This window comes from Staurois parvus, unplaced genomic scaffold, assembly GCF_062004578.1.
Source record: "Staurois parvus isolate SC_StPar_1 unplaced genomic scaffold, SC_StPar_1.0 ptg002347l, whole genome shotgun sequence".
NCBI lineage: Eukaryota > Metazoa > Chordata > Amphibia > Anura > Ranidae > Staurois > Staurois parvus.
This window is the reverse complement of record NW_028320143.1, coordinates 35,399-55,552: the sequence shown is the minus strand read 5'-3', so window position 1 is coordinate 55,552 and position 20,154 is coordinate 35,399. Positions and strand designations below refer to the sequence as shown.

Below are 20,154 nucleotides of genomic sequence, written 5' to 3'. Positions count from 1 at the left end.
AATAGAAGAGAGAAGCGATCTACAAACGCTTTGAACACTAGAAAACGGCTACTGTTACTATAATCTCGCGAGAATACAGTAAGAGATCAGTCAAACACAGTTTACTAAACAGCGGTAAAATACTGCTGCTTCATTTGAGGTTCCTCCCGATTCTCCAGCTCTGGGCTGGAGAATCTGGAGGGAGAACACAGATCGTCAGTGAAGGGCTGACATCGCTCCTTCATACACTGGCCGTCTGTGTGCTGAGATGATCAGCGGAGGAGAATGTGTTCTCCATTGATCATCTCAGTTTCCTAAACCACTAATGATCTGAGATCAGCAACGATCCTTAGGATCGCCGCTGATCTCAGTTTCATAAAAGGGCACCCTAATGTCTTTCAGTGATTAGATACATTTCCACATTTGTTCACTGACTGAACTGAATTGAGGAAGCTGCCCCTGAAAAAAATAAAAATAAATTAAAAAAAAAAAAAAAATCAGGCAGAAGGCAAAGGACTATTCCCCAGTGTTGCCTTTAGCTGAACTTTCCTCATTACGAACTTCTGTAAAGCGGTAGTAAAGTCTTTCTTTTGAACTTGTACCTACAGGTAAGCCTATAATATGGCTTACCTATAGGTACAGTGACTATATCCTAAACATTAAGAGATATTCACACTGGATGCAGCTGATGACATCACCAGCGCCACGCGCTCTGAAGTGGCGCGGAATACCCGTGCGTCCCTTAAGAGCTCTGTACCATAAAGTGATATCATCGTGGTTCAGCCATACAAAGGACCTAGGCCAGGGGAAGATGGAAGCACTGTCAGAGGTGATAGCACACCACTGGGGGGCTTCGTTCTAAGGTAAGTATTTCATAATGTCCTAGTAGGTGATGCATACTAGTACATTATTCCATTGCCTTGCAGGACATTTTTTTTTTAATTGCCTATGTTTACTACCACTTTACTCCTGAATTCTTAAAGCTGGCCATAGATGAATCAAATTTCAATCCATCTAGGACCGTTCCTATTCCAGAAGAGTCAATATAACAAATCGACTCCTCCCGAACGGGACTGTTGGTAAATTTTCATTCAATCAGCGCTTGACACCAATCACCTGCAGTGCTAATCAGTGCATTCTGACAGAGGAGTGCCGCTCTCAGAACACAATAGCGCAGTGGGGGGGGGGGAATTCTCTCATTGATCTCGCTTGTGTGGATGGGAGATTCCATTAAGTTTTTTTTGACCAGTCCACAGGCTGATCAAAGAAAAAAAAAAACTGATCAATGTATGACCGGCTTTAATCTTTGCTGTGTTTTCTTGAGATGGCTATGTTGGTAGAGACGAGGCTTTGCTTCCTCATGTCAGAGCCTCCAGCAAAGAGAACAGTAAGCAGCACAGAAGTGACATCTCTATATATCACTTTATATCTCCAGAGACTAGAAGTAAAACACACACATAAATCCATAAGGTTGTAGGCAACAGGAATTGCCCAGGCACCCTTGCATACCAGGAAGTTCACTTTTTTTTTTTAGGAATTCCAGACAAAAAAAAGGTACATATTTCAGGGTACTGGTTAGGCGCAATAAACATTTCTAAATGTTCCCTATAGCCTAGCAAATATTCACTTTTTGAGTTCAGGTCTACTTTAGAACGTATGGTCTGTACCTCAGCTAAGTCTTCAAAACAGCTTCCGACAAGAGGATGTGGGCTGCTCTCATCTGTCATCTCCACAGTATCTTCAATCAAACCCAGGAGCTTCACTGTAAGTTCATGGATGTCCAGGATATTACTGAAGATTATCTCGATTTCCTGTAAGATGATATATGGAGTGCATTACATGTTAAAACACATAAAATCATTTCATTAAATTGTATGGGGAGATTAGAGCCGTATATTTTCATTGCAATCTGTGTCCCGTCTATGTAGATTAGCCCCTCTAATTGTCCATGTGATCACTGTCACAGCCAGGAAGTGACGGGAAATTCAACATTTTGCAGCTGTCATCAGAACAGGAGGTTAGTGGAAATCTTTCAGGGGAAGGGGGACAGGTTACAAGTGTTCTGGTGACCTTGGTCTAAGAATGGAATTCCCCTTGCTTTTCAGAGATTTCCTCTCACTTCTTGTTGCATTTGTGGGACACCGCAAAAAATTAAATGACAGTGGTTTTAACCCTTCAATACTCCATCAAAAACTAGGAGAAACAGTTTTGGCTATAAATGCACTTTAACCTCCCTGGCGGTATTCCAGAGTTTCTGTAACAAAAGTGGTAACCCCCCCCCCCCCCCCCCGAGCTACACTCGGGCTTACGATGCGGCGCTGCATAGGGAGTCCCTGCAGAGCTTACCTTGTCCTTCGCTCCCGCGATGTGTCCCCTGCAGCGTCCCCGGCCATCTCCTCCACCCGATGCCGGCATCCGGCTTCTGTGTTCCGGTCCCTGTGACGTCGGGACGTACGGGTGCCGGCGGGATATTTGAAAATTTTAAAAAATGTCATTTTTTTCCAAACAAATTTTACATAGCAAAACATTGCTGTTTCAACCCATTTCACATACATTGTGTCCCGAGTGCTTTGTCCGGCGCCCTGCCTGCATTTTGTCTGTTCTTTCTGCCTGGAACCTGAGAAAAGTCCATGGCGTCCAAAAAGCGTCCCTTTAGGTAAAAAGCGGTTTTAGACCGGCTAGAAAACAGCGATAGTAAATCAGAACCACTTGCAGAATTGAGTGATAATGATTCGTGGGGGAAATTCCTCATCAGACACTGAAAACGATTCTGCGACTTTGCTCAGCAATGTGCGAACTTGGCGCTCTATTTCACATTTCAGTGTTTTTGGTTTGATTATATTATTGAATTCAATTTATTATTATTATATTATTATTTTTTATGATTATTTATTAAATTATAATTTATGATTTCATGTTTCAAATTTTATCATCCCCGGGATGTTTACTAGACTCTTGTTCGGACAGATTTCAGTGAGTTATTCCTAAAAATTACAGGCCTACAATAAAAAAAAATACATATTTCCATGCAAAATAATGGTACCGCTTTCAGCACCAAAAATCTGAAATAATCATACCGCCAGGGAGGTTAAAAGGCCACAGGAAATACCTCTACTCTCAAACAGCTGTATAAGAAGGTATCCATTTTAAGGCCTCATACAAATTGGACATTTTGCAAACTCTCCTAGAAGCCTCAGCTTGTGACACATCTCTGTATTGGCACAAAAACTGCTGGATGCATGTAAAAATGTGTAATGCGTTTAGATGCGCTAAAATTTGGGTGTTAATTGCATTGGCCAGAATAATAATTTATTCTGGCCACTGAAATGAATTAACGATCAAGCGCTCAACATGCTTAGCATTAATGAACATTTACAGGCGTCTAGCAGTTTTATTGCCAAAACACCGCTGTTCCTAGATGTGCTGCCAGTGGGGTTTTTTCTGCCTCTAAACTCCTATAAAAGCCTATGTGTGCATGGACATATATTCCTAGATTGTAAGCTCTAACGAGCCAGGCCCTCTGTTTCATCTTGTACCAAATTGTATTGTAACTGTAATGTCTGCCTTCATTTTGTAAAGCGCTGAGCAAACTGTTGGCGCTATATAAATCCTGTATAATAATAATAGGCGTACATTTTACAAAATAAAATGTGTGGTGCTACCTGTCTAGACAACATATTATTATTATTATACAGTATTTATATAGTGCCAAAAAGTTTGCTCAGCACTGTACATTATAGTGGGGGACAGAACATGAGACAATACAGTAACAATACAAAACACGAGGGGTTATAGGGCCCTGCTCCTTGGAGCTTACAATCTAGGAGGGAGGGGGTAGTGGTACAGGAGGAAGTGGCTGTGGGGGATGGAATGGTAGGAGGAGTGGAGGAGATCGGCTGTTAGGTGAGGCGGGGTAGGCTTCCCTGAAGAGATGGGTTTTCAGGGTGCGCCTAAAGGTGAGGAGGGTAGGTGACAGTCTGATGGATTGGGGTAGTGAGTTCCAGAGGATTGGGGAAGACCTGGAGAAGTCCTGGAGTCGGGCATGGGAGGAGGAGACCAGGGAACTAGAAAGTAGGAGGTCTTGTGAGGAGCGAAGATTACGGGTTGGGTGGTATTTGGATATTAGGTCGGTGATGTAGTTTGGGGCAGTGTTATGAATGGCTTTGTATGTCAATGTTAGTAGTTTGAATTTTATGCGTTGGGCAATCGGAAGCCAATGGAGGGAATGACAGAGGGGGGTGGAGCCAGTGGAGGGAATGACAGAGGGGGGTGGAGCCAGTGGAGGGAATGACAGAGGAGGGTGGCGGATACGGTGCGGTTGGTAAGGTGGATGAGTCTGGCCGCTGAGTTCAGGATAGACTGAAGCGGGGATAGTCTGTGATGAGGTAGGCCGGTGAGGAGGGAGTTACAGTAGTCGAGTCGTGAGATAATAAGGGAGTGAATGAGTTGTTTAGTAGTGTCCGGGGTTAGGAACGAACGTGTTTTGGAGATGTTGCATAGGTGGAGCCTGCATGAGTTTGCCAGCGATTGGACACGGGGTTGGAAGGAACGTGTTTTGGAGATGCTTGAGAGGTGGAGCCTGCATGAGTTTGCCAGTGATTGGACATGGAGCTGGAAGGATAGGTTGGAGTCTAGAGTGACACCTAGGACTTTGGCTTGCAGGGTGGGACTGATGGTGGTGTTGTTGGTCGTGATGGAGAGGTTAGGGGGGAAGAGGGGCACTGGCTGGGGGGAAAACTAGGAGCTCAGTTTTGGAAAGGTTAAAAATGAGGAAGTGGAGTGACATCCAGTCTGATACGTAAATATAAATGTCCGTAACCAAAAAAAAGTTGAACAAAAGCAAACGACCAGTGAATGCTGTCCGTGATAAAGAGAAAATCTGTGATAAAGTCGCTTAAATAGTAATGGAGCTGCTGAACCATAAAATAAATGCATCACCTGTCTGGCCATGTAATGTGCTGTATGACAGTAAGGATAGGTCTTTAAAATGTTTCAGGTATAAATCTTTTTAGAAAATTACAGACAATCATTTATCAGACAGGAAGTGGGGGGAATTCTCAAACAACAACACAAACAGAAATTAAACTGCTTTTAGGCCCCTTTCACACAGGCAAACTGATCGGGTCCACCTGTCTGTTTTTCATGCAGGCCCGATCAGACCATCCATTGTTCTCTATGGGGAGGCAGATGAAATGGACCCACCCACCTGCATCCGATCTGCTAAAAACAGACAGATGGGGGATCCATTCCTCATCTGCCTAGAGCAGCCTTTCTCAATCAGGGTGCCTTGAGGTTTCTTTAGAGGTGCCTTGGCAAAATGTCTAAAAATTGCCCAAAATTTGTATACAAGCCAGCGATGGAACAAGCCTGCCATTTAGTTACACAAAGCCACAGGTTTTCATTGTGCAGCATTATGACCTTCTAGTGTCGGCGTCCTGACATCTAATGACATCATCATTTGATAAGAAGGATGTTAGCTGCCTGCACAGCATCCTAGTTTGACCCTCCCTTGCCCTTCTCCATCAGTGCTGGGGTCGCATAGTTTTTCACATTTTAGAATGAGGTGCTTTTTTAAAATTATGGACAGTCTGGAGGCACCCCATTTTAGAATGGGGTGCTTCCAGACTGTCCATAATTTTAAAGGGTGCCTCCAGACTGTCCATAATTTTAAAGGGTGCCTTGATTGAAAAAACATTGAGAAACACTGGCCTAGAGAGGATGACAGGTGGTCCGTTTACATCTGACCGTCCCATAGAGAACAGTGGGCTGTGTCCCTGTCTGCTCTGCACAGGGGGAGCAGACACGGACCTGTCATCTGTCTGCTTAGTGGGGGATCAACAGACAGATCCGCTGATGAGCGGGTGGAGTTCGCCCATGTAAGAGGCCTTATTTAGCAGAATAGGAAAAGGCAAAATTCCCAAGCAGATATTTATACCTATAAGCAGGGTGGATTTGATTTAAAGCAAACTAATTTAATTTAAATCACTAGTCAGTAAGGCTTGATGTAAATCCTAGTTTTCTACATAAAGACTAATTCTTGCTGGTATAACTTTAATATACAAGTAGATGAAGATTTTTAGAATAACAACTTTTCTTATTAGTTTTTTTATCCCCAGTTTAATAGGTTAATCACTCATATTTGGACAACTTTTCTGTTGTACTTAGGAAGGAGAAAAATAATCATTACCTTAATAATAACAATTTAAATAGATTTATTCATCTGAAACAATAACATTCCAGCATATGTGATTTGCTTAAACATCCATGTTTGTAACTAATTTGGTAAACAAAATCAATATATTTGAAGAAACTTAGACTGTCAGCCCCTTCCTCCTCACACCTAGTTTCACTTTCTTCTTGTGCAGATCTATTCCACTCCAAACAATCAGAAAAATATTGTTTCTATTCTATTCACTGAACTTCTTGAAACTTAGCAGTGAAGGGGTTGATTCTGTATTCATAGGTTTGTAGAAGTTAGGATGAAGGTCTTTTTCTTAACTCTGTTCATGTTATAACATTTTTGCTGTGAAGAAGAGGCATGTGATCTCCGCTGAGTCAGATTCAGTTTTGAGAACTGCAAAAGTAAACCAATCATCTGTGATAATATCTTGTAGGCAGAGAAACTGCCCAATAATCTTACACAAACCTCTGGAAGAGCATGACATTGTGAATGGATTCATGGAATTTATTTACCAAAAAATTAAACATATACAGCCTTATTCTACATAATTAAAAAAACAAATATTTATTTCATGATGGAATAACCTTTGGATGGTAATATATTTTCCTCAAAATGTATTTTATTTAAAAAAAATCTGATTTAAATTAAAAAAATCAGATTTTTAAAAAAAAATCATTGATTTTTATCCACCCTGCCCATAAGTGTCCCTGTTGCAGATTTTCCGCTACTTCCTGTCTGGTGAAACCATTGTCAGAAAGACAGAAAGTGAGAGTAACAGTTGTAAAAAACTAAACAAAAAAAAAACCAAAAGGAGTCCTAATCATTCCTTATCTCTGTCAAACGCCCTGTGAAGATTATTTTGCACACTAAAAAAATATAAGGGAGAAAAAGGACTGGAGGCCTTAAAATCATACAAAGTTTTGTAAGGACCCATTTTTGCATACTGCGCTGATGCATTTCCAAGATTTCCCACTGTGGTCAGTAGGAAAGGACCCACTAATAAGGAAGGCAGCACAGAAGGTAAAAACAAATGACTTACAGTAGATGTAAACAGCTTTTTGTTTGCGAGGAAAGCTTCCCGAAAGACTTTGATGATGAGGTTCAGTTCTCGCAGATACTGCCTCTCTCCAGCTATTTCATTCCGCACCAGCTCGTAGTAGTTCAGCTCTCCTGTGGAGGAAGGCTCCTCATCACATAATGCAACAAGGCCAATGTCATCGTCCTGGTCAAACATATCCATCAAGACCTGATGGGGAGTATAAAAAAAATAGGTTTCTTACCAAACAACAGAAAAAAAAAAAGTTTGAGTTAAAATGATGATATACCTGGAATGTGTTTAGCAGATTTATTCCTTGTTCACACCATACGTGCAGAAAAACAGGTGGAAAATGATGCGCAAATTTCACCTGCAGAGGCATCAGTTTGCATCAGTTTTCATGCGTGTCTCAATGAGTTTTATACATGTTACAGAATCTTGCACAGAAAAAAAATGTGCACATGATACTAGTGTTGTGGTGTGAACAGGACACATAGAGAACAATTGATTTTGTTGTGGCCTTGCAGAACACGTGCAGAAAAATTGAAGTCTGAACGAGCCCTTACCCTAGGTTCACATCTGTGCGGGTGGTGCCGCTGCGGATCCGCATGAAAATCTGTGCAGCCGCACCACCTGCACAAAGAACTGCGGACCCGCGGGCGGCTGCCATTAGTTCTAATGGCATGCCGCCCGCACTGGAAAACACAACCGTACTGGGAACCGAGGTTCCCGTGCGGGCTGCGTCTTCCAAAGAAGTGCAGGGACGTCTTCCCTGTGTGTCAAGGGCATAGGAGTCCATTCAAATGAATGGGCTCTCATGCCCGTGAAAAACGTGGCCCCATAGCTGTGAACCGGAGGTTAAACTGAGCTTTATAGACTATTCCATATAAAACCTTTTTCTTATTTCGGATAGCGTAGGGAAGGGGTAGGTCCTCTGTCAGGCTTTTATTGCAGTCCTCAACCCTAGTCAAGAGATTTCCCCTCACTTCCTGTAAGGAGGGGGAATGATGGTAAATCTCTCCAACTGGGACACAGACCAATGCTAAAACACATTGTACCTAAGAGCTCCTGGCAATGTTTTATAGCTGCTGGTACCTTGCAGTCCTAGTGACACCAACCCCCCCCAACACATTTCAGGGGTTCAAAATTGCTGCCATCATCAGGACTTGATCTATAACCAGAATATCCAGAGATAGATTTCTAATGGTGGGGGACACTCTGACTGTAGAGGAAACATAATGATTGTGCCATGTACAACTAAGCAGGCACAGTAAGTGGTTATATACAGTATATGTGTGTACATGTGTGTATATATACAGTATCTCCCAGAAGCGAGTCCACTCCTCACATTCCAGGTGCCTCAAAGCAAAAGGTGTGCAAATTGTTGAGTTCATTAAGGGCCAGTTCACTGCAGAACGCGGTGCGGGAAACCCACGTTCCGTGTGCATTCCCTGCACCGTGTTTAAAACCCTCTGCAGTTGCAATCTGCAGTGTGTCAATATAAAGTTGATGACACCCCAAACACAGATTGAATGTGCAGTGCGTTTGCCTGCACTGGATCATATGGTACAAATGTACCTAGCAATGTGGTTGCAGTGCGTTTGTAAAAGTAGTGCATGCACTAGTTTTGCTGCAGTGCTGTGCGATTTTTAGGCCATTCAGTATGAATGGGCTGAAATTGCACTGCACAGACCTGCATGTGAATCGCACAGGATGGCCCTCACACCAGATACGGTGGGACTGCATTGGGTGGCCATTCCAGTACCACCACAAAATACCTTGTCTCCTTATCTGCTTGGTTCACACCACTATGTTGCGTGCTGTGAGCAGAAATAATTTACTAGATAAGAACAATAGGAAATCAAGCGAGCGCTTACGATAGCAGCTATTGCACCAAAAAGGAACCACAAACCTTTCCAAATAAATAATGTAAATGTAATGTAAATACAGTTGCAAGAAAAAGTATGTGAACCCCTTGGGATTACGTGGAGTTTTGCATGAATTGGGCATAAAATGTGCTCTGAACGTCATCTAAGTCACAACAATAGAAGAACACAGTCTGCTGAACATAATACTACACAAACATTAGATGTTGCCATGGTTTAATTGCACATAACATGTAAACATTCACAGTGCAGGGAGGAAAAAGTATGTGAACCTTTGGACTTAATAACTGGTTGACCCTCCTTTGGCAGCAATAACCTCAACCAAACGTTTCCTGTAGTTGCAGATCAGACCTGCACAACGATCTGGAGTCATTTTGGACCACTCCTCTTCACAAAACTGTTTCAGTGTAGCAATATTCTTGGGATGTCTGGTGTGAATCGCTCTCTTAAGGTCATGCCACAGCATTTCAATCGGGTTGAGGTCAGGACTCTGACTGAGCCACTCCAGAAGGCGTATTCTGTGCTGTTGCAGCCATTGTTTTGTTGAATTACTTGTATGTTTTGGGTCATTGTCCTGTTGCATCACCCATCCTCTGCGGAGCTTCAGTTGGCGGACAGATGGTCGTATGTTTTCCTGCAAAATGTCTTGATAAACTCTGGAATTCATTTTCCCATCAATGACAACAATCCGTCCAGGCCCTGAGGCAGCAAAGCAGCCCCAAACCATGATGCTCCCTCCGCCATGTTTTACAGTGGGGATGAGGTTTTGATGTTGGTGTGCTGTGCCTTTTTTTCTCCACACATAGTGTTGTGTGTTCTTCCCAAACAACTCAATCTTGGTTTCATCTGTCCACAGTATATTTTGCCAGTAGTGCTGTGGAACATCCAGGTGCTCTTTTGCAAACTTCAAACGTGCTGCAATATTCTTTTTGGACAGCAATGGCTTCCTCCGTGGTGTCCTCCCATGTACTCCATTCTTGTTTAATGTTTTCCTTATTGTAGATGTGTCAACAAAAATGTTAGCATGTGCCAGAGATTTCTGTAGGTCTTTAGCTGACACTCTGGGATTCTTCTTTACCTCCTGCAGCATTCTGCGCTGTGCTCTTGCAGTCATTTTTACAGGACGACCACGCCTAGGGAGAGTAGCAACAGTGCTAAACTTTCTCCATTTGTAGACAGTCTGTCTTACCGTGGACACATGAACATCAAGGCTTTTGGAGATACTTTTGTAACCCTTTCCAGCTTCATGCAAGTCAACAATTCTTGATCGTAGGTCTTCTGAGAGCTCTTTTCTGCGAGGCATGGTTCACATCAGACAGTGCTTCTTGAAACCAGTAAACCCAAAACAGGTGTGTGTTTTTTAAGGGCAGGACAGCTGTCAGCAACACATCCAATATCATCACACTGATTGGAGTCAAGGTTGGCTCACTCCTGGCTCCAATTAGCTCTGGGAGAAGTCATTAAGCTAGGGCCTCACATACTTTTTCCTCCCTGCACTGTGAATGTTTACATGTTATGTGCAATTAAACCATGGCAACATCTAATGTTTGTGTAGTATTATGTTCAGCAGACTGTGTTCTTCTATTGTTGTGACTTAGATGACGTTCAGAACACATTTTATGCCCAATTCATGCAAAACTCCACGTAATCCCAAGGGGTTCACATACTTTTTCTTGAAACTGTAATGTAAAAAAACAGTGTGGAATAGGGCTGATGTGACCTCCAGTAATTTATCCCAGGATCCCAGGTATTCTACCAGGACCAGAGGGGGGAACCTCTTTTGACCAGATCCCATCGCAATATATCCGGTTAAGGGCGTTGTTGAGTGACATCTCTAGCACCCACACCTGCAGAGGAGAGGATCTTGTCCCAGGCTGTACCCTAAAAAGAACTGCCAGTTCTGGTATATTTGATCTATGCGCATTAAGATTGAGTGGGCAATCTTTCTATTGGTCACACATCACCGAATTATCTTGATTCACTCCGGGAGATATTTGTCCATCAATATTATTGGGGACTGTCACTGTCACACGAGATATTTAACATCACCTTGGGCATCTTCGTATTGAGAATTTATATTGCTGTTTCTATTTTGGGACGATTTATATAGTCTATTGATAATTACCTGCACTTTATTTATTATTTATTTTTATATAGCGCTGCACTTGTTTTCTTACATTAGAAGTAATTTACTGCATGAAGTACTTTTTTGCAGTGCAGTGTGAGGCATTGCACTGTCTCTCACTGCATGGCAGCCAATTAAACTTTTTGAAATGTCTCTGTTTAATGTACAGTATCTCACAGAAGTGAGTACACCCCTCACATTTTTGTAAATATTTGATTCCATCTTTTCATGTGACAACACTGAAGAAATGACACTTTGCTACAATGTGATGTAGTGAGTGTACAGCTTGTATAACATGTAAATTTGCTGTCCCTTCAAAATAACTCAACACACAGGCAGGGGCGGACTGACAACTCATGGGGCCCTCGGGCAATAGGGGATCATGGGGCCCCTGTGTCCTTGCCCAAACTAAAAAAAAGCCTATGAAAAAGGTACCAGGGGAATCTCATGGGGCCCCCTACTGACCCCAGGCCCTCGGGCAGTGCCCAAATTTCCAAATGGTCAGTCCGCCCCTGCACACCGCCATTAATGTCTAAACCTCTGGCAACAAAAGTAAGTACACCCCTAAGTGAAAATGTCCATATTTGGCACAATTAGCCATTTTCCCTCCCCGGTGTCATGTGACTCGTTAAGTGGTACAAGGGATGGCCTAGACCAGTGGTTCTCAACCTTCCTAATGCCGCGACCCTTTAAAACAGTTCCTCATTTTGTGGTGACCCCCAACCATAAAATTATTTTCGTTGCTACTTCATAACTGTAATTTTGCTACTATTATGAATCGTAATGTAAATATCTGATATGCAGGATGTATTTTCATGATTTTACATTTACCCAGTAATTATAATTCATGAAGTGTCGTTTTACCTCCAATACTGCTGCTTTCTATACAGTAGCTGCTTTCTACACAGTAGCTGCTTTCTACACAGTAGCTGCTCTTTACACATGTGTGACTGGTCCACATAAGTACATTATGGCGCCAACCCTGTCACATACATCTGTATTTGTGCAGGGTGTATGTGATGGGGTTGGCGTGATGATGTCATCACGCCGGGTACTCGTATGTGGGTGTATCTGCATGTGGGCGGACCCACCTGGAGACGGATAGAGGAGCGGTGTGTCGGATCCTAAGACCATTGGAAATATGTGTTTTTCGATGGTCTTAGGCGACCCCTGTGAAAGGGTCGTTCGAACCCCAAAGGGGTCGTGACCCACAGGTTGAGAACCACTGGCCTAGGAGCTATAAGAAGCTTGTCAAGACCCTGAAACTAAGTTGCAGCACGATGGCCAAGACCATACAGCGATTTAACAGGACAGGTTCCACTCAGAACCTCAATTTTGCCACTTGTGCATTGTGGCTACATACACTAAAATGCACGCTACGTATACAGGAAAACACACGTGCTCCATGTGAAGTGCATTGCAGTTCCAATTACTGTAAAAGCCACCTAAACAAATTGTACAGTAGAGTGCAATACACATGGCAATGCAGCACAACGTGCATACTGTGCGTCTTGAAGGAGGCATGCCTGGCTTCTCTTCCTGTTTGTAGCATGGCGTGGTGTCTGGCGTTCCCTTTCCCACTTTCTGTGTACCCAGTTCATTTCCATAGAGTTATTATCAAATGAAGGACAAACCGTGTTTACAAAGTGAGGCATTGAACACCTTATACCTACGCACACACCCAGCCAGCTACCTCACCCAGACTATTGTTGTAGGACAAGGAGTGGAAAGAAGGAGCGTGGTGGTGTTCTCTATGATTAGAACATCCCTGTCCATTCACAGGCCACCAAAACCATCTACCTTTATATCAGCCTACCCGATCATCTGTCATAAAATAGATATATAGAATAGATATACACCCCCCTTTACCAGTCAAATCACCCAGCATTAGCCTCTTGTCACCAACATAACCCATATGCGCAGCAGCAAAGAGGGTGAGCCTTGGGCACACACATTCATCCAGGCACAGCAGAGCATTCTGTGCCGAGAGCGCACTCAGAGTACAGTAACCAAGCTGTCAAAGACATCTCTCAGTCCCTACTAATGATTGGGAGTTGGCGGGACTGGCGCTCGATCACATAACCACTACAGTGGTCACATGATCGGCCAATCCTTCCCACCCCGCAGGACTGCAGATCCTTTTAAAGGACTAATAAGTATGGAAACCTCCTGCCTAAAGCCCTACAAAACTAATGAAGCTACCAACATCCAGTCATATACCTGATGATCTCCAATGAAAAACAAAAAAATGATGTGGCACCAGGGGCGGACTGACAACTCATGGGGCCCCCGGGCAATAGGGATCATGGGGCCCCTGTGTCCTTGCCCAAACTCAAAAAAGCCTATGAAAAAGGTACCAGGGGCATCTCATGGGGCCCTCTACTGACCCCGGGCCCTCGGGCAGGGCCCGAGTTTACAAATGGTCAGTCCGCCCCTGTGTGGCGCTAATACCAAAATATATATGCGCAACACACAAATATAAGTGGAAATTATAAGAACATATTAAGATTTCACATAAATAAGAATCAATGATAAATAATCAAAATATGCAATACACCCAAACCAAAAAACCTCACAGGTGCTGCCTATAATGTGATATATAAATGTGATCTCCCCGAGATCAAAAAGGTGAATACAATAAATGAGAAATATACCAAAATATTCAGCAGTATTCACACAAACGAGTGTAAATAAATCCTGATAAAATCTATAAGTGGTGAAAATATCCAGAATAGTTCACAAAAGGGACTTATGTGCCCAAATTGATCCTAATTGGATCTATAAGTGATAGTGAACCATCCAAATAGTCCAAATGGGACTAAAACATCAAATGTGCTCAAATTTAAATAAATGATGAATAAACGCAGGCACAGAAAATAATCCCCAACGAAACCAAAAAAAACAACTTTCCACAGCAACATATACAGAAATAAAAATGGTTCTCTTTAGTAGAGTAGGGGAAGACTGAAATCCCCATTAGATTTTTGTTTCTGTGTCCCTATTGGAGATTTACCCTCACTTCCTGTCTGAATAACAGGAAATAATGGTATATTTATTTAAAGCCCCTCTTCAAGATAACATTAATCCCTTAAACATGCACATTTCCCTGTGTTTTATTGCTTTAAAACACTACAAATACCTACTATGCCTACGCCATGTCTGGGTGAGGTGGCTGACTGGGTGTGTAGGTATGAGGTGTTCAATACCTCACTTTGTAGGACCACTACACTGGTCTGTGTGGACAGTGAACCTGTATCACCCTCTGGAGTTAAAGTGATATTAAAGGCTTGACTCTTTTTTTTTCCAATAACAAAAATGTAATACTTACCTGCTCTATGTAATAGTTTTTGCCCAGAGCAGTCCCGATCCTCCTCTTTTCAGGTACCCCACAAGCGCTCAAGGAGCCCCTCCTTCTTACCAGGTGCCATCACAGCAAGCAGATTACTATGGGGGTGCCTGAGCAGGCTCGCCCAGGAGCTGCTGCTGCTGTCTGTCCATTCTCACATGGAGCGAAGCTCGGCCCTGCCTTCTCCTCATTGGCTCACTGGCTGTGATTGACAGTAGTGGGAACTAATATCTTCTGCTGCTGTCTCAGCCAATGAGGAGGGAGGGTCCTTGAAGAGCACATCACTGAATCAGAGTGGGGACCGGGTAAGTTTTGGGGGGGGGGGGCTTGGGGCACTGCTGAACACAGAAGGTTTTCATCTTCATGCATGGAAGCGCCTTTACAACTACTTTAAGTGCAGCAGCGACCAGGAGGGGTTGGATGATGGGGCGGGGGGGGGGGGGGGGTTGGCTGTATGGTGTTGGTTCACATTTTCATTTTTTCTGAAAACGCGAACGAAACCTTTTACAGGCAGATATTAAAATGTATGCAAACCCAAAATGTATTTTTTTTATTGTGTTTGACATCATGGGTGGTTTAATACCACTTCAAGTACCTGAATTTGATGTGTATTCCAAGAATTAAAAAAAATACCACCAAAACAAAGCTGCCCACTTTTCCCCTAATAATGATGTAATGTTCCCTTTGATACGAAGTAATGACAGTTATTAGCAAAATATAAGCCAACAGATGCATTCTAAAACTGCTCTGGTGTAGGAAACTGCTAGAGCTGAAATTGTTAAAGTGTTACTAAACCCCGGACCCTGCATTCACTATATCTGGTCTCCCAGGACCCGGCATTCACTATATCCGGTCTCCCCGGACCCTGCATTCACTATATCTGGTCTCCCAGGACCCGGCATTCACTATATCCGGTCTCCCCGGACCCTGCATTCACTATATCTGGTCTCCCAGGACCCGGCATTCACTATATCCGCTCTCCCCGGACCCCGCATTCACTATATCCGGTCTCCCCGGACCCGGCATTCACTATATCCGCTCTCCCCGGACCCCGCATTCACTATATCCGCTCTCCCCGGACCCCGCATTCACTATATCCGCTCTCCCCGGACCCCGCATTCACAATATCTGGTCTCCCCAGACCCCGCACTCACTATATTTGCTCTCCCCGGACCCCGCATTCACTATATCCGCTCTCCACGGACCCCGCATTCACTATATCTGCTCTCCCCGGACCCCGCATTCACTATATCCGCTCTCCCCGGACCCCGCATTCACTATATCCGCTCTCCCCGGACCCCGCATTCACTATATCCGCTCTCCCCGGACTCTGCATTCACTATATCCGGTCTCCCAGGACCCTGCATTCACTATATCCGCTCTCCCCGGACCCTGCATTCACTATATCCGCTCTCCCCGGACCCTGCATTCACTATATCCGCTCTCCCCGGACCCTACATTCACTATATCCGCTCTCCCCGGACCCTGCATTCACTATATCCGCTCTCCCCGGACCCTGCATTCACTATATCCGATCTCCCAGGACCCCAAATTCACTATATCTGGTCTCTCCGGACCCTGCATTCACTATATCTGGTCTCCCCGGACCCTGCATTCACTATATCTGGTCTCCCCGGACTCTGCATTCACTATATCTGGTCTCCCCGGACCCTGCATTCACTATATCTGGTCTCCCCGGACTCTGCATTCACTATATCTGGTCTCCTAGGACCCTGCATTCACTATATCCGGTCTCCCCGGACCCTGCATTCACTATATTTGGTCTCCCCGGACCCTGCATTCACTATATCTGGTCTCCCCAGACCCTGCATTCACTATATCTGGTCTCCCAGGACCCTGCATTCACTATATTTGGTCTCCCTGGACCCTGCATTCACTATATCTGGTCTCCCCAGACCCTGCATTCTTTATATCCGGTCTCCCCAGACCCTGCATTCACTATATCTGGTCTCCCCAGACCCCGCATTCACTATATCTGGTGCCCACAGTACACAGAACATGGAAATGCAATTATATTAGTAAATATAAACTGCAAAAATACCTTTTCTCATCAGCAGTTAAAGCAGTCTTGTGATTTCTATCAGTGTCCAGCAGAGCACATGTTAACCTCTTCACGCCGGCTGCACACAAATGTGTGGCCTCCCGGCATCTGGGCCTAGACGCAGAGCGGCCGCACATTTGCGTTCTATTAAAAAAGGACATATGTGCCGAGAGCATTCCCAGCACACATGTCCGGTATTCACGGGAAGGTCCCGATCTCCTCTTTTGATCGGGACCTTTCCCAATCATGTGACCACCGTGACGGCGCGTCCCATGACCTTAAAACCCGCCCCCCCGGCTTCTGGAACCCTTAAAGGGCCGGGAGGCGCCGGCGTGAAGGGGTTAACGCTTATAGGAGTTTTCTTTCTGCTCTAGGAGGATGCAGAACTCCTCTGTCTGGACAGTGATTGGCCCTGTGCTGATCACATGCACTCTCCCAAGAAAAAAAAAAACCTCTCTAGCAATACACACTAAACTGAGTGTGAATGTGCAGAATGGCTACGGTTCAGTCTGTCTTATCGGGAGATAAGACATGGACATCTGAACAAGAGGAGGGGCAGAGAAGACAGGATCAAACAGCCTTTTTACACAATGCAGAGGATTAACCCATTAGGTCCCACAGTGAGTATAACAAGCATGCTTTACTGCAGCTACAGACTGATTGTACTGTTGCGGGTTTAGTAACACTTCAATGCAACTGCACTACGGGTTCCGTCTGCTGCTCCATCCGACTCTCTGTAAGTCGGGAACTGACCCCATGCAATCATCTTACCTTATCAGCGCACATGGACACTTTAATGTCCTGCTGAGAGATCTCATAATGGCGGATGTTGAAGACATAATTTCCAGCTAGCTTCAGAATATCAGCTGAAATGTATTCCAACACGGCCACGATGTAGAGAGATACGTTATAATCCACTTTGTAACCAAGTACCTCCTGAGGAACAAAATGGGAAGAAGGCAACAAAATGATTAACCAGCAGAAAAAAATATAAACATATCTAACACAAAAGAGTAACAGAACGACAGTCCATGTTCACTACCACGACCAATCACTATAGACTACAATGTACAGTATGGGGAACAAAGAGCCCGATTTTATATTAAACAAAATCCACCTTCACTGAAAGAATGATAGAACGTATTTAAGCTGCACAGGTACAGTTGCAAGAAAAAGTATGTGAACCCCTTGGGATTACGTGGAGTTTTGCATGAATTGGGCATAAAATGTGCTCTGAACGTCATCTAAGTCCCAACAATAGCAGAACACAGTCTGCTGAACATAATACTACACAAACATTAGATGTTGCCAAGGTTTAATTGCACATAACATGTAAACATTCACAGTGCAGGGAGGAAAATGTATGTGAACCTTTGGACTTAATAACTGGTTGACCCTCTTTTTGGCAGCAATAACCTCAACCAAACGTTTCCTGTAGTTGCAGATCAGACCTGCACAACGATCTGGAGTCATTTTGGACCACTCCTCTTCACAAAACTGTTTCAGTGTAGCAATATTCTTGGGATGTCTGGTGTGAATCGCTCTCTTAAGGTCATGCCACAGCATTTCAATCGGGTTAAGGTCAGGACTCTGACTGGGCCACTCCAGAAGGCGTATTCTGTGCTGTTGCAGCCATTGTTTTGTTGAATTACTTGTATTCTTTGGGTCATTGTCCTGTTGCATCACCCATCCTCTGCGGAGCTTCAGTTGACGGACAGATGGTCGTACGTTTTCCTGCAAAATGTCTTGATAAACTCTGGAATTCATTTTCCCATCAATGACAACAATCCGTCCAGGCCCTGAGGCAGCAAAGCAGCCCCAAACCATGATGCTCCCTCCGCCATGTTTCACAGTGGGGATGAGGTTTTGATGTTGGTGTGCTGTGCCTTTTTTTCTCCACACATAGTGTTGTGTGTTCTTCCCAACCAACTCAATCTTGGTTTTAAACCATGGCAACATCTAATGTTTGTGTAGTATTATGTTCAGCAGACTGTGTTCTTCTATTGTTGTGACGTAGATGACGGTCAGAGCACATTTTATGCCCAATTCATGCAAAACTCCACGTAATCCCAAGGGGTTCACATACTTTTTCTTGCAACTGTATACCGGCTGCTCTCCTGTACTGAAATAAGCTGATTTCACTGCACACTGTGAGATTCTCAGAATGTACATTAGAAGCTGCAGCAAGTCGGATACAGCCTGCCTCATTTTCTGGCTGCAGGACGTCCAGCGTCATCTAGCACTTTTCTTCCCAGTCTGACAGTCTTTAGGCCACCTTTTTATTCATTAATTAATTTTTTTTTTTTTTTTTTTTTTTATCCCTTCTAACATTCTGCTTAAACTTTGTGATTTGTAATAGTACTGCTTGGACTTTGAAGAAGGGGACATACCCTGAAAGCTTGTCCTCAAAATTGTATGTTAGTGCAAATTAAAAAAGTATCACGGACAGTACTCAAACTTGGAAGCTGATTGGCTTTTATGCAGAGCTGCAAAAGATTTTGCACAGTTTTAGGAAAATAACCCCCATAGAGTCTTCTAAGCTTTCAAGTATCTCTGTAGCCACTATTATTTTTAGTTTTGGTAAAGTATAGAACCCCTGTTGTGTTTTTTTTTTCCTGTCTATGGTGTCCGTTTATGAACCAGCGGTAAATGATCGCTGCTCAGTTCTCCTGTGAATGCCTTTTATGAAGCAGTTCTCCGAACGAAGGGAGAACGGTCTCCAAACGCTGGAGAACGGTCTACAAACGCTGGAAAACGGCTGATTTTACTATAATCTCGCGAGATTACAGTAAAAGATCAGTTTACTAAGCAGAGGTAAATTATCTCTGCTTAGTTTGCGGTCCCTCCGATTCTTCAGCTCTGGGCTGGACAATCTGGAGGGAGAACACAGATCTCCAGAGAAGGGCTGAACATGTTCTCCTCTGATCTCCTGAGTGTCATAAACTGTGAATGACCACAGAATAGCTGCGACCCTCTGAATCGCAGCTATTCTCTTTGTCATAAACGGACACCTTTGTCCCACTTGGGATATATTCCTTCAATTTCTGTCCTTGGATACACACCAGGAAGTGAAGGGTAGTCACTTCAATCTGAAGAGAAATTCCCTCTCAGACAGTAGCCATTGAAACAGGTTTCCCCATTAAAAGATTTAACCTCACCTCCTGTTGCCCTAAATACTCTAATATTTGGGAATTCTCAACTGTCTCTAGGATGGACCTCCCCAGTGGGGACACAGACAGCAATAAAAAGTTGACCTGGGGTTCTAATCCTTTGCTACTCTATAGCTGACACCTTTCTTTGTCATTTTGGTCCAGGTAAGGCCGGTCATACATGGGTTGAAAAATCGACCGATTTTTCATCCGCAAATCGGGCCTAAGAATAATTGGCCGATTTTCATTCTGTTAGTGGGTCAATGGCACCGGCCGATTTTCGTGGTTCCTCCCCTTTTCGGTGATTGGGCATGTTGGAAAATTTGTGAAAAACGACCGATTTTCAACTCAATAATGGTCAAATCGTACGATCATTTTTCTGAAAAGAAT

The 20,154-nt window shown here is 43.8% G+C and overlaps 1 protein-coding gene across 1 annotated transcript in view; it reads right to left on the bottom strand.

Annotated features, from left to right (window-relative positions):
* The window catches only part of SOS2 (SOS Ras/Rho guanine nucleotide exchange factor 2), a gene marked incomplete at its 5' end in the record, with an annotated part of 96,605 nt that overhangs the window by 58,068 nt on the left and 18,383 nt on the right, over positions 1 to 20,154 (bottom strand). Inside the window, 3 exons of the mRNA XM_089665783.1 lie at positions 1,647 to 1,790; positions 7,200 to 7,406; positions 17,387 to 17,551. Coding sequence (XP_089521909.1) covers positions 1,647 to 1,790; positions 7,200 to 7,406; positions 17,387 to 17,551 — 516 coding nt within the window. The remainder of the gene's footprint in view (positions 1 to 1,646; positions 1,791 to 7,199; positions 7,407 to 17,386; positions 17,552 to 20,154) is intronic.